General features: G+C 54.0%; 10 protein-coding genes across 10 annotated transcripts; 4 read left to right on the top strand and 6 right to left on the bottom strand.

Annotated features, from left to right (window-relative positions):
- Nucleotides 1–339: 339 nt before the first annotated feature.
- On the top strand, nt 340–3,912 carry ACRALDRAFT_2110268 (uncharacterized protein; the record flags this gene model as incomplete). Its single annotated transcript, XM_071023462.1, has 6 exons — nt 340–438; nt 664–786; nt 871–921; nt 989–1,793; nt 1,853–3,654; nt 3,724–3,912. 6 exons carry the CDS (start codon nt 340–342, stop codon nt 3,910–3,912), a joined length of 3,069 nt encoding a protein of 1,022 aa, XP_070872758.1.
- A 307-nt stretch (nt 3,913–4,219) lies between these two features.
- On the bottom strand, nt 4,220–4,936 carry ACRALDRAFT_1071860 (uncharacterized protein; the record flags this gene model as incomplete). Its single annotated transcript, XM_071017906.1, has 2 exons — nt 4,220–4,740; nt 4,834–4,936. 2 exons carry the CDS (start codon nt 4,934–4,936, stop codon nt 4,220–4,222), a joined length of 624 nt encoding a protein of 207 aa, XP_070872757.1.
- Nucleotides 4,937–5,327: 391 nt separating this feature from the next.
- Nucleotides 5,328–6,119, top strand: ACRALDRAFT_1071861 (uncharacterized protein; the record flags this gene model as incomplete). The annotated part of the gene is made up of 2 exons (XM_071017907.1): nt 5,328–5,520; nt 5,653–6,119. 2 exons carry the CDS (start codon nt 5,328–5,330, stop codon nt 6,117–6,119), a joined length of 660 nt encoding a protein of 219 aa, XP_070872756.1.
- Nucleotides 6,120–6,435: 316 nt separating this feature from the next.
- On the bottom strand, nt 6,436–7,467 carry ACRALDRAFT_2110105 (mitochondrial 54S ribosomal protein uL3m; the record flags this gene model as incomplete). Its single annotated transcript, XM_071023456.1, has 1 exon — nt 6,436–7,467. The coding sequence occupies one exon, from the start codon at nt 7,465–7,467 to the stop codon at nt 6,436–6,438; it is 1,032 nt and encodes a 343-aa protein (XP_070872755.1).
- Nucleotides 7,468–7,781: 314 nt separating this feature from the next.
- Nucleotides 7,782–8,900, top strand: ACRALDRAFT_1077346 (uncharacterized protein). The gene is made up of 2 exons (XM_071018627.1): nt 7,782–8,113; nt 8,198–8,900. The coding sequence occupies exons 1-2, from the start codon at nt 7,812–7,814 to the stop codon at nt 8,295–8,297; spliced, it is 402 nt and encodes a 133-aa protein (XP_070872754.1). The 5' UTR covers nt 7,782–7,811; the 3' UTR covers nt 8,298–8,900.
- Nucleotides 8,901–10,067: 1,167 nt separating this feature from the next.
- On the top strand, nt 10,068–11,327 carry ACRALDRAFT_2110407 (uncharacterized protein; the record flags this gene model as incomplete). The annotated part of the gene is made up of 4 exons (XM_071023474.1): nt 10,068–10,272; nt 10,423–10,845; nt 10,895–11,047; nt 11,116–11,327. The coding sequence occupies 4 exons, from the start codon at nt 10,068–10,070 to the stop codon at nt 11,325–11,327; spliced, it is 993 nt and encodes a 330-aa protein (XP_070872753.1).
- A 716-nt stretch (nt 11,328–12,043) lies between these two features.
- On the bottom strand, nt 12,044–13,098 carry ACRALDRAFT_1071865 (uncharacterized protein; the record flags this gene model as incomplete). Its single annotated transcript, XM_071017908.1, has 4 exons — nt 12,044–12,157; nt 12,220–12,312; nt 12,432–12,743; nt 12,940–13,098. The coding sequence occupies 4 exons, from the start codon at nt 13,096–13,098 to the stop codon at nt 12,044–12,046; spliced, it is 678 nt and encodes a 225-aa protein (XP_070872752.1).
- Nucleotides 13,099–13,339: 241 nt separating this feature from the next.
- ACRALDRAFT_1065057 (uncharacterized protein) lies at nt 13,340–14,903 on the bottom strand. Its single transcript, XM_071017094.1, has 4 exons — nt 14,642–14,903; nt 14,275–14,435; nt 13,977–14,204; nt 13,340–13,903 (listed from the first exon to the last, which is right to left on the bottom strand). The coding sequence occupies exons 1-4, from the start codon at nt 14,740–14,742 to the stop codon at nt 13,662–13,664; spliced, it is 732 nt and encodes a 243-aa protein (XP_070872751.1). The 5' UTR covers nt 14,743–14,903; the 3' UTR covers nt 13,340–13,661.
- A 1,168-nt stretch (nt 14,904–16,071) lies between these two features.
- ACRALDRAFT_1065058 (uncharacterized protein) lies at nt 16,072–17,531 on the bottom strand. The gene is made up of 3 exons (XM_071017095.1): nt 17,018–17,531; nt 16,823–16,891; nt 16,072–16,737 (listed from the first exon to the last, which is right to left on the bottom strand). Exons 1-3 carry the CDS (start codon nt 17,184–17,186, stop codon nt 16,430–16,432), a joined length of 546 nt encoding a protein of 181 aa, XP_070872750.1. The 5' UTR covers nt 17,187–17,531; the 3' UTR covers nt 16,072–16,429.
- Nucleotides 17,532–18,921: 1,390 nt separating this feature from the next.
- Nucleotides 18,922–19,513, bottom strand: ACRALDRAFT_2110515 (uncharacterized protein; the record flags this gene model as incomplete). The annotated part of the gene is made up of 2 exons (XM_071023483.1): nt 18,922–19,340; nt 19,453–19,513. 2 exons carry the CDS (start codon nt 19,511–19,513, stop codon nt 18,922–18,924), a joined length of 480 nt encoding a protein of 159 aa, XP_070872749.1.
- Nucleotides 19,514–23,295: the final 3,782 nt, after the last annotated feature.

Raw genomic sequence — 23,295 nt, 5'->3', positions numbered from 1 at the left:
CGGCGGGGAGAAATCCCTATGCGCTTCCTTTTTCTCGTCTTACCCAACATTAGAAGCTGTGCTGTGCTTTCTGGCCACTGCTTCTCTTGACCTTAAATCCTACCTAGACTTTCTAACCACCTCGGCAGGCACCCGTCACTCCGCATCTGCTTCCACCAGCTGTCTCCATACTACACGCGCGCAAGCCACTTAGAAAGTCCAATTACCCTCATCCCCTCGGCAACTCGCATCTGCTTTTAACTATCGGTATCCTCGAGCCCCGCGGGCTCCTGGGCACCCACCCACCATGTGAGACACTGCCAGTGACCTGTCCTGTCATATATGGACCTGGGGGCTGATATGCGAATTCATAGGAAGTTTGGCAAGCACATTCGGAAGCGCCAGCTCGAAATACCCGAATATGCTGCGAGCTTCGTCAACTACAAGGCCTTGAAAAAGGTTTGTGCCCCGGGTCCCTCCACTTCCCCCCCCCTTTTTTTTTGTCCCAACAAAAAGCAGCCTCCCACCCCATGCCCATGTTTCTTCCCATGCATTTTGAAAGCCAGCCTGTCCGAGGCTCGACCATAGGCCCCCCTCACTCAGTTATATGGCCTTCAGGGTGCCCATTTCTGCTAGGATTCCCAACCAGCCTGGCACAGGCATAGCTGACGTTCCTCTGCTTAGCTCATAAAAAGGCTCTCGGCAACCCCCACTATAGCCACACTGAATGAAGCCAATCAGCCAGACACCGCCGTAGGGCCACAGTCGGCCCTGCAAGCAAACAAGGCGACATTCTTCTTCCAAATAGTTAGTTAGCCCTCCGGGGGTTCGGCGAATTGTCGCCGGGGACTCCGTCCATGCTTTTTTTTTTCTTTACTCACACACAACTAGGAACGAGAACTCGAGAAAGTCAACGCATTTTACTTGCAAAAAGAGGCCGAGGTGCGTGCCGTTCCTTTCCCACAGTCAGAATTATATGTCACTAAGTCATCCGCCTGTCCCGCTACAGCTCCAAGTCCGTCTCAAGACTCTTCTCGATAAGAAGAGGGTATTGCAGTCGCGTGGGCAGAGCATTTCAAGGCGATCAGCGAAATTCACCACGCTCGAGGAGGGCTTCCAGCAGTTTGCCAACGACCTCAACAAGCTACAGCTATTCGTGGAGGTCAACGGAACAGCCTTCTCCAAGATTCTCAAAAAATGGGACAAAACGTCCAAGTCGAAAACGAAGGAGCTCTATTTAGCTCGGGCCGTAGAGGTTCAGCCGTTCTATAACGCCACCATCATCAGTGAGCTCTCGGACCAGGCGACGACGAGTTTGCAGGAGATCGGCGCCTGGGCCGAGGGTGACCGCGTCACATTTGAGCCCAGACCCGACCATGTCGTGAGTAGTCAGAACCTCTTAGGGACCGACGAAGGGGACGCGGACACCATCCTCCTAGATGTCGTACATTCAGGCGACCTGGACGCGTTGAAGGACCTGCTTTCGCGGATGCAGGCCGCGCACAATTCTGGAAACGGCGCAGACAGCTTGTTGATGGAAAGGGTCACGAGGACTTTTCTTGCGGCGATCCATGAAGGCTCCAAAGAGTCCTTGCAGATCCTGCTTGACACCGGCCTGGTCGACATACAATCGGAGAACGACATCAACGAAAGGAACTGCCTCCACCAGGCTACCATCTATGGCAAGTCGGATATCCTCGCCTATGGCCTGTCCAAGGGTGTCTCTGTCGATCGTACAGACGTGTACGGGAGGGTGCCCCTCCACTACGCGAGTATGCATGGCCGTCTGGACATGCTTGATGCGCTCTTGAATGGTGAGTGGGAGAGTGTTATCTTGGCACGGACTCGTCGTCGCACGCTAACGTGGATGAAGCCGACTCGAAAACGCTCGACCTAACCGACCATGATAACTTTACGCCGCTGATCCATGCCATCATCCAAGGGCACCTGGCCTGTGTCGAGAGATTTCTAGCGAAATCGGCGCGCATCGATCCCGCGCTAGAGGCGGACCATGTGCCCCTGAATATCGCCTGCGAGCATGGCTTCCTGGAGATCGCCGAGCTGTTGCTGAAGCATGGTGCGCGGATCGTCCCGGATGCCGAAGGGCTCTACCCTCAACATCTGGTCGCCCGGTCAGGCCAGACGCCTCGGCTTCTCCTGCTACTGAAGGAACACGGTGCCGATCTTGACCAAGTCGACAAGCTGTACGGCTGGACGCCGCTCGTGCACGCCGCCAGCGAGGGGAACGTCCCATGTCTGCAGGCCCTCCTGGACATTGGGGCGGATCCCAACATTCTGGACGAAAAGGGCCTCCCAGCCATGTACTATGCGGCCTGGGAGGGCCACCTAGCATGCATGAAGCTGCTGGCGCCCTTCAACCAGCAGGCGCGTGCCAGTCCTCTGGTGTCGCAGGCCGTCAGCACCCTAGTCCCGCCGATGATGGCGAGCACCATGCCAGAGCCCATGGCGCTAGACCCTGATGCCATCCCCGAGCTTGAGCTCCCGCCCCCGATCATTCCACTTCGACGATACGGGCACAATTTCCTCGACACCAAGACGGTTGTCCAGATCAACTTTGGAGAGAATGGCGAGCAGCCACTCATGTTCTTCCACGATAGCAAGTACCCTGCGTCTCGGCTTACCATCTCGTCCAAGGCGTCCGAGCTCATCCCGAAGAATATCATCCTCCCTTTCCAGGAAGATACCCGGCTTGTATCTTTCCAGATTGACAGCATAGATTCGTTCACGCTCGACTTTGACGTGTATCCCACGTATGGGGCCAAGATCATCGCCAAGACGGTGGCACTCCCCAGCACGTTCAAGGCGCTTCTGACCAGCACGGGCAAGTGCTGCCTGCCGCTCTTCGACCCTCGGTTGCGCGCCATTGGCCAGATCAGCTTCCAGGTGCAGGTGATCAAGCCGTTCACTGGAACGCCGCTGGAAATCACGGATTTCGAAACGTATTGGAAGGCGACGAGCCAGCTGGATCGCAGCCCCAACACGTTCGTCACGGGATCTAGTTTGTCCGGGGACTTTGTGCGGTTGTTCGTACAACATACAAGCGATGGCGTGCCGGTGTTATGGCCGAGATGGACCATCCCGTGCGGCGGGATCGACCTGCCCCTGTCGCGGCTGACATCGGAGCAGTTCACCACCATCACCGCCGGGAGCCCCGCCCGCGCCGAATTAGAGACCCTACGCAGCAAACCGCTGTCTGCCATTGCTGATGTGCATCGTATTCTGGCCACTGCCGGCGTTCCCCTGGACCAGGCGCTCGGGCTCCTCCCGCACGGCATGCATGTCAACCTTCAGATCCTGTACCCGTCAGCGGAAGATGAGAAGACGTACGGTCTCGGCCCGGCTCTCGATATCAACGCATTTGCCGATGCCACGCTGAGCGTCGTTTTCGACCACGCCCGCGCGCAGCGCGCACAGTCTCTGGGATCGGTGCGCTCCGTCGTCTTTAGCTCGCACAACATGAGCGTTTGCACGGCGCTCAACTGGAAACAGCCGAATTTCCCGGTTTTCCTGTGCAATGACTTGGGTAATGAGGACGCCATGCCTGCTCCGGACATTATCCAGAACCATGGCAGGCACTCGACCTCGATCAAGGAGGCGGTGAGAGTGGCTCAGGGCAATAACTTTATGGGTTTGATGTGTTGCTCACGACTTTTGGTATGTTTCATGCTAAGCCCTGCCCGTGTCCCTTCACCCTTGACGATTTCTTTGCTGATTTGTGCTTAGGATATGGTGCCGGCGTTAGTAGATTCGATCAAGTCTCATGGTCTGGCACTGGTAATGGACAGGACGAGCGAACCGACCAGGGCGATGACGGACCCGCTGTCGGATCCATTCCGTCGAATGCCAAAGGGGGTGGACGGTCTTTTGAAGAGCCAAGGGGTCCTGCGCTTCAACGAGTCATTCGACATGTAGGGATGAGTCTAATGAAATCTACTCGTTACGCCAGGCTGCCATAGTCAAAGTGCCTTTTATTTCTTATTATTAGTACTATTATTCTATATCTTGTACTATGCACAAGAGACATCTAGATGGGCAAAGTCATTGGACAAAAAGGGATATGGTAATTAACACGGGCATGGAGAAGCCCGTGTCTTGGACCATTTCAAAAAGTAGCGTTGGAAAAGATGCCCAACTGAGGACGCGGGAATGACGGGGATGACTTTAGTTCACGAACTTGATGCCATTACTGCTAGTAGTGTATTCCAACAGATGCCTTGTGTCACGCCCCCTTGTAACCATACCGTAACGGTCCCAGCTCCCCCTCAGGATCTACTCCACCCATGACCATCTTGGCCACCAGTACGACGGAATACACGAGCGTGGGGAGGTACCCCAGCTTGATGAGTCCCTCGGGTTTGCCTTTGCCGGGAGCCAGCGCCGAAGAGAGGGCGGCCAGGCCGCAGAGAACTATATTCAGGTACGGCAGATAGGCCTCGAGGGGCGACTTGTCCGATAACGGAAGGAAAGGGCGGGCGGCGTCGCGCCTCTGGGCGCGGAGGGTGGTCTTCCTGGGTGAGACGAGGGCGTCGAGAAATGAAAGGCCGGTCTCTGCGGGTGGTAGGATATGGAGGAGATAAGCGGTTGACATGAGGGAGGTGAGAGAGAGCAGGGACGAAGAGGAGAAGGGATCGAGGAGGAAGGGGATGGTGGATAAGAGGGAGAGGGCGAGGAGGAGGCGTTGGAACTGGATGTTGCGGGCGGTGTTTTCTGCTGCTAGGCGCTGGATGAGAGCTTCTTGTTCTGAATTTGGGGAGGGATGAGTAGAAGAGGTGCCTGTGTCAGCTGGAGGAAACCTTTTCTGCTGGGATGGTGAGTAGAGAGAGTTCTACTTACCTTGCTCGTCTATTGCTTCTGGTAGGGAGTCTGAGGAATCGTCTTCGTCTGGATAGCGAAAGACCTTGCGAAGGCGCGTTGATGCGCCCCTCCTATCTGCCATGGCCGGCGTTGGTTTCGTCTCGGCTTCAGGTTGAGATATTCATTGGTAATTTCACTTCGTTTTGTGGTGAAAGGTCATACTTTGAACGTCCTGGAGTACATACGAAGTAGACGTTGGTTGAGCATTTCGAGCTGTTGTCCCAGCCTTATGACGACACGCTTGGCCCTGTTCAGGCCAGTTATCTGATTGGTTCAAAGTGGGGGTAGGTACACAGGTACACCCGTGGGTGGGCGGCCTTGGACCCTGGTCAAAAGCAACGCCCTTTTTTCCCCGATGGTTGGTCGTCCCATGGGTGTGTGTGCATTCGCCCTTTGCTGTCGTCCCCATCGCCGCACCATTGAAGCCAATATCTCAGAAGGATTTGTTTGACGAAGCTTTCGGTAATACAGCCATGATTACTACGGTCATTGGTCGGCGAGGCCTTCCCTCGCTCTATAGAGCGTCAGCCAGGCAAACATCCAGGACAGCAAGATCATCAAGATGCAGCAACATCCAGACACCCCTCCAGCGAAGATGGCACAGTGCAGCACCTAAACCCGGCGAGGGCCCCCTTATGGAGCGACGTGCAGACAGAGAACTACCAGGTACGTCCTGCTCGGCCTTTACGATTCTCATCCTGCTTTGCCCGTTTTCTTTGTGTTTTTCGCAATTACCGAACGATTTCTGGCGAGTCTGTTTCTAACAATTCCTGCCTTGGATGCACACCCGCCGAGCAGATCTGGCCAGTACCAAATTCCGATGGTCGCGGTCCTTCCCCATATTCATCCTCATCGTCGCCGCGTCGAGCCTCGCCATCTTCAACTACCAAAAGTCGTCCTCCCCCATCATATCGTCGACGCTCTACTCACTGCGCGTTTCGCCCCGCGCCCGCGAGATCCTCGGCGACGAGATCTACTTCAAGCAAAAGATGCCTTGGGTGTCGGGGGAGATGAACCAGCTCCAGGGCCGCATCAACATCAGTTTCCCCGTCAAGGGAACGCGTGGGGAGGCCATCATGCGGTTCCAGAGCTATCGCCAGTCGCACAAGGGCATGTTTGAGACGACCGAGTGGAGTCTCGAGACGCCCGACGGCCGCAAGATCGACTTGCTGGACGGCGAGGATCCGTTCCGCGGTATTGTGGGCGGTGGAGATGACGAGGATGAGGCTTCGACCAGGGGTTTCAGGCAGACGACGTACAAATGAACGGGGAAAAGTCCGTCGGGCATTGGGATGGAGTGTAGAAAATGGGACAGCGTGGGACGGACGGGACGGGACGGGACGGGACGGGACGGGACTCTATGGAAGGGAGTTCACCCCTCTCTCGTGTTTCAGCTGAGAGGCGTCAAAAAAGCGCCTCTCATCTACTCGGCCTAAATGTACAACATGTGTTATAGTACAAAATAATATCCCCTTCATATCTTTTCTGTTTCCCCTTCTCGTATGGTGATCAATTTCCATCCATGGCGCGTGTTGCCATTTCCAACCCGATTCGTTTCCTCCCTCATACCTCACACCTACTTCATGCGAGCTCTGTTCTGGCCCTCCTCTTCTCCTTCATGACCAGATGCCTCTCCCTGGCCTCCTGCAACTTGGCCTCGGCATCCTTGTTATTCTCGAGCAGCTCCGCCAGCTTGGCCTCTCGGTAGGGCAAGGCTGGTGCCTTGCGCTTCACGGCGTCCTGCAGCTGGACCACACACCCCTTGGGCCCGGCGATCGGACCGCTGACGACAACGATGCCCAGCTCGTTGTCGACCTGCAGAATGGTCAGGTTCTGCACCGTCACCTGCTCGTTGCCCATCCGGCCAGGCATTTTCTTCCCCGGCAGGACCCTGCCGCCAGAACCCTGCGACGGACCGGCGGTACCCATGGTACGGTGGTTGAGGGAGTTACCGTGCGAGGCAGGCTGGCCGGCGAACCCCCACCTCTTCATGACGCCGGTGAAGCCCATGCCGCGGCTGTTGGAGCGGACGTCGACGTACTGGCCCTTCTGGAACCAGTCCGGGTGCAGCTGCACGCCGACGGGGAGCAGGCCCTGCTCGTTGCGGACGCGGAACTCGGCGAGGTGGCGCTTGGGGTAGATGCCCTTGGCCTCGTAGTAGCCCAGCAGCGGCCTTGTGACGTTGCGCGGCTCCTTCTGGCCCAGGCCGACCTGGACGGCCCAGTAGCCGTGCTTTTCGCGGTTCTTGGTGGCGACCACCTGGACCTGGTCCAGCTGGAGGACGGTGGCGGGGACGCGCTTCCGACCGACAAAGACGGACGTCATTCCTTTCTTGATGGCGAGCACGCCGGTGCGGAGCGGCGTCGTCTTCTCCTTGCGGGCCAGGGCCGCGTCGGGCCCCGTCGTCAGCGCGGGTAGGCCGGGCGCGTGGTTGTAGCGGGCATGATGGCTGTCTCGGGGAGACAGAGTGGACCAGCCGGACTTGGCTCGGCGCTGGTTGGTGGCGAGAGAGGATGACGGTGACAGGGACGAGTTGGCGGCGGTGATGATGGATTGAGGTTGAAGGCGAGGTCGGAGAAGTTGTAGGCAGCGAGGCGCTAACCGGGGCGCCATTTTGTCTGATTAGGAGAAAACAGGTGGGAGAGTGCCGTTGTTGGCTCTTCTCCCTGAGATCGGAGGTCGTTCTGTTGACACAGGCCGCCTATTGTGGTAATAAAGTGCTTTGGAAAAAAGACGCCTGGTGATTATTATGGATGAGGTTGTTCAACGGCAATTGGGAAATTTTACGCTGCGAGTTTGATTGGCCTGGCTGGGTTGGGATTCTGGTAAACATGGAGTGGTCCGTGCACGACAGATTTCATACACGTGCTATCGGCGCGTTTGGACGATGCAGCCTCACAGCTTTGGTCAGAACTGACTTGGAATATGAAAACAACAAGAAGGGGAAGAATCCAAAAATGTCAAGAGAGGAGATTATTCACGCTTACAGGCACCTCTACCGGGGTCTCCTCCACGCCGTCCAATTTGCGACCAAGGGCAGATTCGTAGCACGTGACCAGCTTCGACAGGCGTTTCGCGACAAGAATGCCACCTTCGACCGCGAAGCCGTCAAACGCACCATCTGGTTCGTGCAGGCCGCAGCACGCGACCGAGGCCTGGAACACAAGATCCTCAAGAACCTGCTCAAGACCCATTCGGTACGCCATAGGCCCGTGCCATGGCGCATCCGGGCGAGAGAAGCCACTATACAGAAGAAACCGTGAGTGCTTGGCGTCGACTGGCGTTTCTCCTTTCCAACAAACGAACAAACGAACGGACGAACGAGGTGCTGAAAATGCGGCAGGCACCAGGCTGCGGCGGACAAGGTCACGGCCAATGCGTTCAAGCACTATGACATGACCGTGGCCATGCTTAATAAGAGTATGGGTCTATGTCTGCGCTGATGGACGGTGAAAGTCCTATTCAGCGGACAGGGAAAGACGCTTGAGTGTCTGATCTTTGAAGGCCTTGCGAGATGTGTCATCATCCTACTTCTCTCTGGTCTTTTGACTTGTACGGGGATGTCTCGACGATGCAGCCGTCGCCCCAGGCACATACATGATGGGACTGTCAACGTTGGAGGGTTTGTTCCCTATCGACCATGGTGATATTCCACTGTGGTATCTCCACGCGCGAAAGAAATTCGCAATCCCAATGTCGCTTTGGCCTACTTGCGTCGTCCTTACTGGCGGAGCATGGTGTTAACTACGAATACACCAGGTGCCATTCCATTCGGCAGAGGAGCTTCGGATACCACTCATTGAGCTGGTGCGTCCAATCAGCGGGGTTCCTTCCACAGGACTACTACTTCCAAGTGCCAGGCTTGCCGTGGCAGTTGCAGTCACGAATAGGTACACTACGAAGTACAGCTGCGCTCCGGGTGTGGAGAAGGTTATGCGGGGAAATACGTCCCTCTTCCCAACGGTTGACCGGAATCAAAGCATCGGAATGGAAGATACCCAGCACAATAGTCATTGTACACGATACGATATGATGGATTACATTCGTATTCGATCCATATTCCTCGGTCCATCTTGACTTGCTAATTAACATGCGAATTATCAGAGACTCAGGAGATGCCCAGCGTAATGCCATACGAAGAAAAGCCATGGCCTGTGGTACCTTTGTGCTGGGGACGCGGCACTCTCCGCACGGGGCTCCAATTCTGAGGCTCATGGCCACCGTTCTGGGCAATGACGTCGTAGGACAGCCAAGTACGGAGAACCTACCCGAGGTTATTGTGAGGCCCAAGGTACGAAAGACAATCCGTACGGATAAGCTGGATCGATGTACCATTTCACAACATATCACCATGAGGGGTTGCCAAGAAAATGCACCCCCAGGTCGGTACTCAGTACCTATCTCAAGTACGACTGTCATACCAAGAAGTAACATCACGTCTATGTCGTAGTTTTAATTGCCAAACTAGACTCAGAAATATATGTATTTTATTTTCACTTGTAGATAATTGCCTAAATTAAGGCATGGGTGCCCAAGAGGTTTATAAGTTCCTAAACCGCGGATCACACACTTGTCGTCTTGGCGTCCTGATAATGCGATATGACTTCACCTCGTCTCCGTACGTTGTATCTTTGGCTGACTAACACTTCCGCTGGAGCTATTTCAATTCCTAGTCCCTCAGCTCTGTCACGTCGTTTGCGATCATTTGCACGAGTCGTGAACCCCGCAATCTCTCTCCGATCCCCTTTCTACACCATTTCCCCAACCGGCGCTGCATGGTCAAAGGCAACCGCCAAAACAACTCTTGGGGGTTCAGCTCTCGATCTCCCAAGTAGTCAACGTCGACCCCTTCGCCGCGGGAGTCTTTAATTCGCTCCCTCAATCCCAATCCATCAACTCCATTCGACTTTTTCTTTACTCCTCGCGGTCACAGGGGGAGGAGCCCAGCGATATAAACCCGCCCGCGCAGTTCGCACGAGAGAAAAGAGGCAGCAAAGACACCCGCTGCCTGAATGGACACATCCCCGCTCCAGTATCGATTGGCCGTGTCGTTTCCCATCACGCTGACGATCTTGATCTCGTCCGAGGTCATGATCTGAAGGGGGCCCCCAGGTCCCGACCCTGCCACTGCTGGAAGCATGCCCGCTGAGCACGACGACGTAGCCACACGACACCACCATGTGCCGGACGTCCCCTCGTCCCCTCCTCCCACCATGCAGCCTCAACAAGAGAGGACCCAGAGGCTAGCGAAGCGCTACCGCACCGAAATCGCCGCCAGCGCCTCCAGCGTAGTCTCGACCGTCGCCGCTTTCCCCCTCGACAGCGTGAAAACCCGGATGCAGACCTATCGATACAAGGGCTTCCTCGATTGCGTCCAACACACCTACCGGACGGAGCATCTGCGAGGTTTCTTTCGCGGTATGCCTTTTTATTCCGTCGTGGCCCTTTTTCTTCATCGTCCTGTTTTCTCTTCGCTTCGGTCGGGGGAGGGAAAAAATGTCGGGGGGAAAGTTAATTCCTGAAGCCTACGGAAAAAGTACTGACCCTATCTCTTCTTCTTTTCGTCAGGTGTCATGGCCCCGATGGCCAGTGTCACTCTTGTTAGGACGGTTTCGTTTTCCATCTATCAACGAGCCAAGTATGCCTATTCCGGCTGGATCAAGAAGAACACGGGCTTCAACGTCCTGGAACATGTCAACACCAAGGGCACCTACCCCAACCTCTACTCGATTGCCTGCTTCGGTGCCGCGGGCGCCACCGCCGGATCTTGCATCACCGTCGTCGCCTGTCCCTTTGAGTTGACCAAGTTGAGCGCTCAAGTCTCGGTCCTCTTGTCGGATAAGCAGAAGCTTGCCGAGACCAACTGCCGCGTGCAAAACGGCCACGCCATTGCCGCCAGCTACCAGAATAAGGGCACCCTGAAGACCATGTCCAACATCATACGCCACCGAGGTGTCCTGGGTCTCTACACCGGTTTTCGACTGCATCTGCGTACGTGGCTCCCTTGCTTCCTCTTTCAATCCTTGCTAACCTGCGCCAGTGAGAGATACTCTGGGCACGGCAATTTATTTCATGGTTTACGAAAGCGGCAAGCAGCTGGGTACGACGTTTGGTGGCGATCATCCCACGGGCAACAAACTGGCCATTGTCACTTCGGGTGGTCTATGCGGTATAGTGTCCTGGGCATTGATCTGTACGAGCCACCAGTTTCCTTCTCCCCGCAAAATGACATACATGTGGGCTAATGGATCATCATGCTAGACCCGATTGACTCGGCCAAGAGCATATATCAACGAAACTCGTTGTTATACTCCAGAGGCCAAAAGGCCGATGCGCCCCCGAAGATTGAGTTCTTCCGGCGTCATATGTACCGTGGGTTGGGCGTCTCCATGGGACGTTCGTGCGTCGTCAATGCGATATTCTTCTCTGCCTTTGAGGTTCTTAAGAAGCAGATAGATTCCTTGAAGGACTAGTGGAGATTGACCTCATCAGACAACATGTGTTACAGGATCATGAGAGGAAGGCCAACACTCGCAGTGCGTCGAGTCAGGCGAGGCGAAGAGTGATACGAACTTTATAGCAATGCAGAGAGCTGTTGTATGGAAACGGTTCTGGTTGGCGTTACGGATTATATTGATAGCTTTGAAAGCTGAGGGCACCGAAATCTGTAACCTTGGGGAGTACGGCACGCGGTTGCTGGAATTACGATAAGCCCAGGTTGACTTGTGAACAAGTTTAACGAAGATGCTCATGGATGGCAATATATATGTATTCATTTCACAAGATGTCTGTCTCTTGGACGAGCTATAAGTGTCTTCAAGAGGACAAATTGACAGGCAACAGCTCCGGGCTTCTTTGAAAACATGTGATATGCCGTTTCTCGCCGGTGGTGAGAGGAAAGGCATCTTTACTGCCCTCCCTCCACGTATCTGGGATGGTGCGAGGTCCTGATAATAGATATCATTACGATGATGGAGCATGGCTTGTTCCTGCTGTCTCTGCTGGCTATATGCACATTCAAGCCCGACACACGTCTAAGTCTGGGGGAAACTTGGTAAGACTTCCCGCTACCCTGCCCTCCTCGTCTCCCGTCAGGTCTTCCAACCACTCGCCGCCCCATCCATGCCGCACACAAAGGGAATAACTAGATCAAGAAAAGTACGTATGGCATTGGCTTGGTTTGGTAATTTTACAGAGTGTCCGTGAGGAGCTTGTTGAGCTTGGCCACCTTGGCGGAGACGCTGAGGTCGATAGTACGGTCGCCGACCTCGACGATGAGTCCACCAAGGATGTCGGGGTTGACCTTGGGGGAAATCGATCAGCATATTGCGAAAGATGAGAAAAGTTGGGCATGGGTGGAAATACCTGGTTCGTCACCTTGAGCTTCTTGGCCTGGCCGACATAGGGGGACTTGGAGACAGCAGCCTCGAGCCTGTTGAGAGTCTTGTTGTCCAGTTGCTGTAGCGTATCATCAGTATTTCTGTTCATGATGCCGGCAGACCTCCCGTTCTGTTCTCCCAGGCCACCACAATTCCAAAGGGCCTCCGGATAACAAGGTCGGGGCGGCTTGAACGAACCTGAGCAGAAGTCACAACCACCTCGACTTCACCCTTGGCGGCGCTCATGATCTCGCCAAACTTCTCGCAGATGCCCGGGAGGATACCAAGGCGGTTGTTCTCGGCCAGCGCGGCGAGGAAGTTGCTGACTGTCTCGTTGGAGGGGCCGGCGTGCTTCTTGAGCTCGGCGACGATGGCGGACTTGTCCTCGACGCTCAGGGTCGGCGCGGAGAGGATGGTGGAGAGCTTGGCATCCTTGGTGACGAGAGTGTTGAGCTGCGCGAGGGCCTTGGCGGTTGGGTCGAGGGTCGAGGTCTTGACGGCCGCGGTGTACTATTTCAAAAGGCGCCCATGTCAGTGTTCATTCTATTTTTCGTGTTTTTTTGGTCTTGGCAAAAATGCAAACTGGTCATGTCCGGTCCGGGAAGAATCGGGAAAGTGTGATCGGTGGTTCGGTGCGAGACAATGCCAATGGAAGGTATAGAGAAGGGACGTCTCCTCGTGAACAGAGAAGAAGCTGGAGGCGTACCAGAGCGGTGGCATAGGTTCCATCGATGCCGAAGACGGCCAGGGGAGGAGTGACGTTCTCCGTGGCAGCGGCGGCGGCGGCGTAGGTGCGACGAGCGGCAAGGGGACGAGCAACCGGAGCTGCCGCTCGGAAAGTGCGGAGGGCTTGTCTCGACAGCATGGTGGCGGTTGCTGGAGTGTGTGCGGATTAAAGAGGGCAATTGACTTCGGAGGGTCGTGGTGATGGTCGTCAAGCTTCGCGGTTTTCCGACTGAGGTTTCAATTCGGCAATGGAAGGTTTGTGCCTTATCCTTGCCCACCCGAGTACCAGGCATCAACTTTTTCATCTGGAACTCGGCTGGCCGGGAGGCCAGGAATATAATTGTTAGTGCACAAAGATGACAAATGTACTCTTACTAAGACCTGACCTCATAGGGTACATTGTATTCGTATTTCGAGTACACAAAACAATGGGGATTCCTTTTTAGTTGGGAGCGTTCAAGGGTACATTCATGTTGTGCAATTGGTTTTGTTCCTGAATTCCCATATCCCTTTCGCCGTCTTTCTCAGGCACGTGTCACGTAATTCATCTACAAACGCCAATACTGTTGCGATGCCTGCTGCGATGCCTGTGTGTTCTCTAGGGTCCCCCCTCGAACATCAAAACCAAACCCAATGACAATCCCAACGCCGAACATTAGCTCATTCACTGAATCATCCACATCCAAAGCCCGCCACGCCTGGTCAGTCGCTCTCTATCATTTTAGCCGCCAAGTCACTTAGCGGCCCGTAAAAGTCCTTTCCCGAGTCCAACTTGTGCTCGTCGACGAACAGCACGTATTGCTTGAAGCTGGTATTTAGGTGAGGCTCAAGGCCAAGCTCCCGGATAACAGCGTAGTGGTGGCAGTAAATGTGCGCATAAACCCGGTACATGCGCTTGAAGATTTGTCGTACAAGCGGCTGAAATCCCTTGGGGAAAGGAACACCTAGAGGGAGAATGTCAACTTTGGCAAATCAAGGGCCACATCACCCCTTCACATGATCACCAGTTGGCCTTACCAATTCGGCTGGGTAAGATGCTCTCGTTGTCGATGGTGTTCTGCACCCATGTCATCAGGTGGTTGATGTAATCCGGTGCCGACATTTTCGTGGGCTTCTTGTAGTTCTCGTTGTCCTGCCAGAGGTACTCAAACTCGTCTGTCGCCTTCATTGGGTAGCACGACTCGGGCGAGCAAAACTCGGTGATTGCGCCGTACAATAGGTTGATCTGGTTGTAGAAATCGACCACTTTACAATCCCATCCGTTAGCTCGGAAACGTCAGGCGCCGCAGCCGCGGGGTTTTTTGTATGGACACACTGTTGACTGCCAACCATTCATCCTCATCTTCGCCTTCAGGCAGCTTGACAGCTTTGCGCAGGCTGCCACCTCCGAGCGTGGCTTCGGCATATTGGCGGAGGGCAAGACCGTTATTCGGACCACCCCGAATCGTTGCACGCTGGCGCGCTCTCCTCGCGTTTCTGTTGCAATGTTGCCTGTCAGCCTCTGAAACTAAAACAGGGTCCGGGAACTGCGGCTCTCGGGTCTCGATGATTGTATCCTCCTCGCAGTCGAGCATGGGCGGTTCAGGGGCGGCGGGTGGTGGATAAGAGAGCAGTCCCGTCCTTGCACTGATGTATTGGAGCAAAGCCATGGCTATAGGGCATGGTTCGCGTAACTAACTGACATTGTCGGCGCAACAGGAAGACTCATCGTGACGGTCAACGGGTTTTTGAATGATATGGGGGGTTTGTTGTTCTCGTAGGGGGCCTCTCCTTGCCTGTTCATTCCAATGGTTAGCGGGGCAATGAAGGCTTGCTTGCATGGGCTTGAGTTTTGCCAACAATGTAAGATACCTTGACTAGGCGTATAGGCGATGATTTAAGGAATTCAGGAAGAAATATTCGCTGCGCTACCCAGTGATATCGCGCGGTTGTCGTAGCCTTGGGGGTCTCTGCGGTTGATATGTTTAGGTTCTAATTACGATTCACCTCGAGCATGTTGCTCTAATTGGGACTAGCGTCTTTTCGGTGTTGCTTAGACTCGGCTCAGTGCACACCGAAACGGCCTTCACCCTCGTCACTGTTGATTGGATTTGGCGGGTTGGGACTGAAATATTTCTCCCACTCCATTCCAGAGACACGTCCGTTTTCCTCCATGCCACTGGTCTTGCGTTGTGTCTTCGCTCCTACGTATGTCAAGACCTCCGTCCGACCGAATGGGCCACTATGTTCCTCACCGCGCTGAGAGAATGATGGTGGGGTTTTATAAGATTGCTCGACATTCATCACCGCCTCCTCCAACACGCTCACTGCCGTAAAACAACGCGCAGTTGGCCTTTGTCCAGAAGACGTAGGCGCAGATACCATGATTCTGGACAATCTAAGCCATGGGTGAGAAGTCGGGTTGGCCTTCACACTCTCGGTTCGAAATCCATGGACGGGCGATGTACGGCAAGGTGATATGCAGTTTCGTTTCCTGCAGCCTTTCCAACGTGTATTTCCCCTGAGATCAAATAGCGCTCGACGCAGCGAACCTCGACGGAACCTACCCTACCCCATGTATGGTTCCATTGATCGGGGTCTCTTCCTAGTCTATTCGCGACGAGTGTGATGCAAGACAACCACGGGATTGGGCGGTGGACTCATGGCCATCTGGCCCATTATGGCACGCCGAATGAGGACACGCGGGATACCACCTACTGACTGTGACTGGTAAGAGAGTTGCCGTCGCATCCAGTCGAGCCTCATTGGATTTGTATCTAGATTCGTTGAAAAGTGAGCGAGAAGCATCTGCAAGGTAAATCCCAACCACTGGACCTGTTGAGCAGCGTCATACGACTACCTCCTCGTACTGTGACTGTAATGGCCGAAGTTCGGGGACGAAGAGATGCACCTCCCCAGAAGTTTGGAAGCTGATTACGTGGAATATTCCGTACTAAAGCTTCATGTCGAGCATTGTGTTGATGATCCCATCATCTTCTGTTGTTCGCGCCGCCCAGCATCTCACTTCAAGCGACACGTCGCTGGAAACATACCTGTGGCCAACACCAGCGCATTCGGTGCCGTATTCCGAGGAAGTGGCACAATCCCACGTGAAGCAGGGGGTGCCAAAGTTACAGTAGAATGATTTTGTATTTTATTGTCTGCCACAAATCGGCAGTCCGCTGCGGAGGGCAAGCATTTCACAATATTCTGCTTGCTCCCCCCACTATACTCCGTCGTCCCTGCGGGGTGACCTGGATAGTAGAGCTTCTTGGGTGACAGTCAACAGATCGGATAGTGTTCCCTGGAAGACCATCGACAATCTACACCAGTGTATCCTAGGCCCCGAAAGTGTAAAATGTGCCGGGGCATGCAGAGCGTTCATCACCATCACGCACTTTGCTTTCTCCCACAGGTACACAAGTGCCAATCAACGCGGCGTGCCGAACGGGCGAGATTTCAAAGACCGGCTCCTCCCCCCTCGCCCCGACTTAAAGCAGCACTTCTCCCACATTCTCCCCCTCAAACCCGATGCTGGCGAGTTTCCGCAGACGAGCTCTGTCCTTGCTCTTATCCTTGTCCTTCTGCTCCTCCGCGAGGCGGTGCACCAACTCCGCGTCCGCAAGCTCGTAGCCCGGGGGCGGGTCGTCATCCTTGTCCAGGTCGATTTCGCCCAGCAGCAGCACGTTCTCGCCGCGGACGAGGAACACGCCGCGGTCTATATCAGCGTAGAGGCCGGCGGCCGAGGGGTTCGGGCGGGCGAAGATGCGCTCCACCGTGTTCTGGAGGACGAGGTTTGCTGAGAGGCGTGCAGTCAGTTTTCCGCTCGTAGTCATGTTAGGCAGGGGCAGGCGCAGGCCTAGGCAGCCTGGCGGATAGCTTACCGAACTGATCCCAGCTTCGAAGCACGCCGATGAGTTTCCGACCGTCGCGGAGCGCGACCATGAGCTTCTCTGCAAAAACGAGGTGGAACGGGTCAACGTCATCTCCTCAACATGCTCAATATTTCCGCCCCCACTTTGAGAAAGCATTTTGTCCAGACATTCATTCCCCCGCCCCCCACCTAGGTCGATTCTTACTATCAGTGAGGTCGAGAAGCTGCGCTGCAGTCGTGAACATCTGAGGCGGAAGCTGCTGCGCCGGCTGCGCCAGAGGGGCCGCGCTCCGGCCCAGGACCGGCTGGCCCTGGGGCCCCTGCTGCTGCGGCTGCTGATGGGGCTGCGCGTAGGGAATGGAGGGGTTCTCCATTTCGCGACGATGAAGTTTGTGGGTTTCGGTTTGTTTAGTGTGGATGTTGGTTGTCTCTTGGGTCCGTATGTTTATAGTATCGATAGAGCGTGTATTGCACTTCTTTTTCTTCTTTTAATCTGTATCCTCGTCGTCGTGCAGTCCATCGATGTCTCTTGGAAGACAATAGTGCAACGGAGGAAGGAGTCGTAGGTCTAGGAGCGGCCTGGGTCGTTGGGGTCGCGGGTCTATGAAGTTACAATGAAACACCTCATGCTGATCGCGCGTTGACCGGGTTCATTTGCGTATTTTTTGAGTTGACCACTGTATTGGAAAAGCAATGGTTCAGCAACCCGTGTTTTCGGAAAGTACCCATCTCGTGTGGTTGAGGCCGACATGTGGAACATGTACGTACAACTTGGCTGAACGCTAGCTAATGCGGAATAATATTCTTACAGAGCCGAATTGCCGCTCAAAACCTTACAGCCTATGACGCTGGACCTGGTCACATCACGTGGATGATGGGGTCGTCATGTTCGAGCTCCCGCTGTCTGTTGATGTGCTTCAGTTCAAAGCGGGACAATGCCCTGTATGTACACTTAAAGGGAGTTCTTTGAATGTATGAAAGTGTGTCTGGCATCATTGATTCCGTACACGGTATCCACGCCCTCCAGTGCTTTCTATTCTATCCGAATCTCCTATAAAAAGATGGGTCTCTTCTGGGTTCGGGTGGAAGATATCTGCCTGCTGCGAATGCTGTGGCTTGCGTCTAGATATAGCCATACCTATGCACCTCCACTTGTTTATTCTTTGGCTGTACGTAGCTGGCTTCAAGCTTCATTGGATATTTGGGTGGGTAGGGAGCCTGGTATAGAATACCAGCCGAATATTCCAGCCTCCCAAGAAGGACTCGAGAAGCAGCTCTCAAGAGTGAGGGGCGTATGGATGTGGTTGCGCCATGTCATGCCAGAGGTGGCCCTTATTAATCAGATCGAACTTTCGTTATAGGATGGAAACACACGGCTGTATTTCCGTAACGTATGAGGTGACCTTCCCTGGCACGCTGTCAGAATGGAGTCCACGTACGAATGGAAGCACTCCTATTTTTCTCTTCGTAGATTAGACACGTCATGGTCTTCTATGGAATAGGCTGTGCTAACGGTTACTCGTCTACGCCTACAGTCACTCAGTCAAGACTCGTCTCATACCGCAGATAGGTGGACAGATAGTCCAACCAAAAGAGTTTACTCTTCACGATGTTGCCATGCCGCATCGCCACTCTGATCTATGTCTTGATAGATAATTATAGCAGGGAGTTTTTGTGGAATTTTGTGTATCGCCTGATACTGTTCAAGCCCCAAAATACCCCACGTGTAAAGAAAAAACCCGCCCAAAATCTATAACCCGAAGCACCTGCAACGCCGTTTATTCAATGCAACTGGTTTGCTGTGGGGTTTCCTTTCCGTCAATGCCGTGGCTGACAAGGGAGCACGCACGTCGTGCAAAGATCCATTCGCGCTGGAGGGGTTGATGGATGGTTGGAGGTTAAGTTGAGCAATAGGCTAGGGAACTGCGTGACGGATGTGCAATGCCTCGAGAAAAGGCAATAAAGATCCATGCTTGCCCTCTCTTTGGCTTGGGAGGTCATGCAGCAGCAAGGGAGCGGACGACGTGGTCCTCCAGAGAAATGTAGTGTTCCCCTCCACTGTCAACTGCGGCACCCAGACCTTCAACCCCTGGGGCCATGGCCTCAGCCTCAGCGGCACATGGTGCACCGACTCAGAGCTTCAAGGAGCTCCGGCCGCGTGGCCAGGGCATCCTTGGCCTGAGTAAAGGTCATCCATTGGCGTTCCCTCTTGTGCGATTCCGGCCACATCTCCTCTTGTCGGGTAACGGTGGCCTCGAAGAAGCGATACAAGCACTTGTCTTTGCCGTTCTTCTTTGGGAGGCGGGTTTCGGGTATGTCGCCGAGGTCGTAGTTGATACGCACGCAGATTCCCGCCTCTTCCCAAGCTTCCCGTTCCGCTGCTTCGGCGCAGTCTTCGTCCGACTCCCAACCGCCCTTGGGCAAAACCCAGCCCTTCCGCCGGGTAGACTGGATGAGCATTACAAACCTTTTATCCTCGGTCAGGGGGACCACACCGGCTACGAGACGTTCGCCTTTGGAATTGTAGCCTGCGAATGGGCATGTCAGTGGGCCCCGGAATCCCGGGTCGGTTCAAGCAACCCGGCGGGGGCGAGAGATCCCCGCCCAGCATAGAAAGGGTAGATGACCTCGCGCACTTACGCTGCTTATTCCTGCCGGTGCGCGATTCCGTTGGTTTTTCTTTTTCTTGTGTGGCCGGCATGGCTTTTAGCGTGCCGGCTCCGACGTTGGCTGCCATTGATAATTGAAGAAGCGCTGAATAGCGGGTGGAGCGCCGGACAGCGACGTGGGCTGCCTAGTAATCGGATCAGAGTTGGGGCGAGTTCTTTGCCGGCTCCAAAGTTGATGTGGAATAACACCGGTGTCGTAGAGAAAGAGATACTCCGAAGGAGCCGTTCAAAGTGGGATGGGTGCTGTCGGTTTTAGAGGATATTCGACGGCATTGTTGCGTGTAAATGAATCCGAGTACATTAATGGTCGTCTATGTTTCCTGGGAGTTTCAACAACCGTACAGTGTTGGCGTTGACGACAGGGCGGTCCGGGATCGCAGCGCAGGTTGACCTTGTAGCAGGGCGAGAGGACCCCAGGTGGCTGTCGAGGTTGTAGTCGCAAAGCTTCGGAGCACGGGGTACGTGGGCACAATCACTGGCCAACCCTGGGCAGCTTGTGTGGCAGTGAGATGAAATTCACCGGATGGGACGTGTTGCCCCCAGACAATCCCCGGCCCGAAGGCAAGATCAAATGTCGCCTGTGAAAGGTTGTTGCGAAGAAGAGATGTAGTCGGATCTGGAAGTTTGAAGCTAGAGGGGAAAACTTTCGTCCAGAGGGTTTGCGATTTGCTATAGGCACGGAACTGGCCGGCAGATAAAAGGTACTCCGTGACCAATCGATTGGGACTAGTAGCTGGCGTTGGAAAGAGGTAGGGTAGAGTGGAGGAGCGAGCGGGGGGAATTGATATGATAATAAATAGACACTGCTCACGCGACAGTATCAAAGGGGATGGTCTATGTCAGGGCCAAAGAGGTGAAGAGGGCGGAAACAGAGTTTTGAGCTGAGAAACGTAGACTTCTTAGCCACGACGATTTGTCCGCCAAGTACGTGTAGCACAGCAAAATGACGGGGTGAAATCCTGTTCCGATCTCTTCCCAACAATATTGTAAGGGAGAGGACAAGGTATATATCGTATAAGGGGCAGGGCAGAGATGGGGCAAAAGTGACAGCATACCCAGGGGGTGCTGGTCAAGAACGGGCACGTCTCATGCCATGGCATTGACAAAATGGAGGGGCAAAGCCAGAGTCAGGGGAACTTGTAGCTGACTTATATACCACTTAACCACAAAAGAACGGCGGTGGGAGTTTGTGGATTTCCCACCCGACTCCACGGGACAATCGGCTCAGGTGGGTAGGTCGAAGCAGACCATGTATTCGTAGTGTAGGTACGTACGTACATACGTGTAGGCCTGTACGGGAAGATTAAGCAAGTCAAGGTACTGTACCTATCCTGGGGGGCCTCGACTTTGCCGGGTCGCAAGCGAGGGACTAGCTATCCCCAGGTACGGCAGTGTCATGGTTGAAGCAGGAGCTAGTCATTGGAAAGAGATGGAGAAGAACGAAGAAAAGGAAAAAGTTTACGGCGGAGATGGGGCAGAAAGAGAGGGACCGGGTTGGCAAGTAAACCCGGTACAGATTACGAGGTACCTAGGTAGAGTGGGGAGCGAGAGCAATGGGAGGAAGCCCTAAGCGGAAAACCACAGGTGGAGTCAGCCAAGACGCTGTAGGTGACCAGAGCGTTGTACGATTGGAGAGACGAAGAAGTCCTGGTGTAAATATTGCGGTAAGCAGGTGTGAGTTGGGGACCTAGGTACCTACTTAGTAGGTACCTTGATACTTCGTGTAAACTCGCGGTAAGTACTTCTTACAACGTACTGTACTTGTACTGTATGTCTGTCTTCGTAGTACCCCGTCATATGCCATACTTAGTAAGCACTGACCTACTTCGTAGGTACCCAGATGCGAGATGCAACGTAAACAAGACCCAACACGACGGACATTGAGCTTGGACTAATACAAATGATTGTTTTTCAGCCTACATCGCAGCTGGTGCGACGTTCAATATCCACGATGTTCTCCATTTACTTATGTAGGTAGGCAGTCTCGTGGGCCTTGTGAATGTCCAACGTATCCGCAGGTACCTGTTATGAGAGATGCGCGCAAGTACTGGGACTAGCTAGGTATATTTTCCTGATACAGGTCAGAGTTAATTACAGGCTACGTACAGTAACTCGACATAAGTGTCAAATCAATGTACATAATTACTCACACCTATAACGTGGCGTTGTAAGTACATCGGCTCGACAGTTTTGTCCCGTCACTGTACCTGATGTACCTGTAATATACTAATAGTATCCCGAGATCGGTCGTCCTAAAAAAGGCGACGGTCTGGATCCTAACCCTTGCGCGGCGCATTTTGACGAGCTAGGTACTTTTTCTTCCATTCTATTTTCTTTCGTTCTTTCAACTATCAAAGCAAAGGCATTCAAAAGCCGGGCGTATAAAACGTTAGGTTGTTCATTTCCGTTCCTCTCCCACGAAACTTTTACCCGTTCAACCCCAACCAGGAGAGTTTCAGTGTGGCTGCAAGTCATTCGTACGTCGTCGTATATGTGGCTCGGAATTAATAGCTATCCTCTGCGGGCCAGGGCATCTCGAGTAACCCACGGCGAGAGAATTCATTCAAAGAAGCACAGTCCCGAAAGCCATGATAGTGGGGGGCTGGTGACAGAGGCAGGGGCTGCGTGAATATTGCTGGTCAGCGTGACATACATACTTACATACATGAGGCCTCGAGTCTCGGGGCCGGGCAGCACCCAACTTAGGGCGGGGGTCACAGACTATGACGCCTAGTTGGTTGACAGAAAATGCAGATGTATAAGCTTCTGTGTATCACTGGCTCGTTGCAGTGCTTCTTTTCTGGCGCGCATGATGGTAGAGAACCGTGGGCCGGATGCCTCAGACGCGGTGTTGTTGACCGAACTATTTCAATCCAACCGCGTCCAGTCCTTACGACAGCTGAGTAATATGCTCATACAGGATCTCGATACACTTCGGTGTCCAGGCAGTGAATGACTGACGTGGTGGTTGCAATAGCAGTCCACTGATTACCTCGTACCGTCGATTACTGACATCGTTTGGATGGTGGTCAGGCTTGTACTAAGTTAACTACGCCGTCGGACCTTTGTCATAACCACGGTGACAACAAGGATGGAGACATGTCGCGAATTAATTCGTTGTAAAGGAGATAGGCAGCCTGACACCTTCATACTCCTTACATTGGGTAACCTCTTGTCTCGGCGTTCACGGTTGGATATATGGTCTAACGTGGGGGGATGGATGCATCAGGTCTGATGATGCAGGGACAACTGGGAGGTTCCCGGGTAGGCGGCATTCGATACTTTACTAGAGGGGCATGGAGCGATTCGGCTCTGTTCCAGGCTGTATTCCTCGCACGTCGCACTGCTATGGTCTACCTACACCGTACAACTTGGCGAGTTCGCTGAAGCAGCGAGAATGTACTCGGCCTTATTTCCATATGACCTGTGCTCCCCTCTCACTTACGAATAATTGCTACGAAGTACATGAACTATAACAGTGTTGCCACCGGCAGCTCCAAGTGTCCTGAAGGATCTTGATGTCCCCCGGATCGTCTTGCCTTTATTCCTTTAGCTTCCTAGGGATCCCCCACCACCATGGTCATCCGTCCTCTGGAGCTGATGCACGTACCCCCATCTTTACTATGAAATACTACATACTACGGCCTTCTACTTTTGCGTTACAAGCCATCTCCTCACATTCCCCAATGACCCCCGCCTCCATCCCACGCCGCCCATGAAGAGGACCGGGCCGTCATAGCCAAAGATTAGGTAACCGAAGCTTCTTGATCCCACACAACCTATTGACAGCGACCCTGCTTGTGTTACACTCGCA

This window comes from Sodiomyces alcalophilus (assembly GCF_042370955.1).
Source record: "Sodiomyces alcalophilus JCM 7366 unplaced genomic scaffold ACRALscaffold_7, whole genome shotgun sequence".
Classification (NCBI taxonomy): domain Eukaryota; kingdom Fungi; phylum Ascomycota; class Sordariomycetes; order Glomerellales; family Plectosphaerellaceae; genus Sodiomyces; species Sodiomyces alcalophilus.
This window is presented reverse-complemented; position numbering and strand designations above follow the sequence as displayed.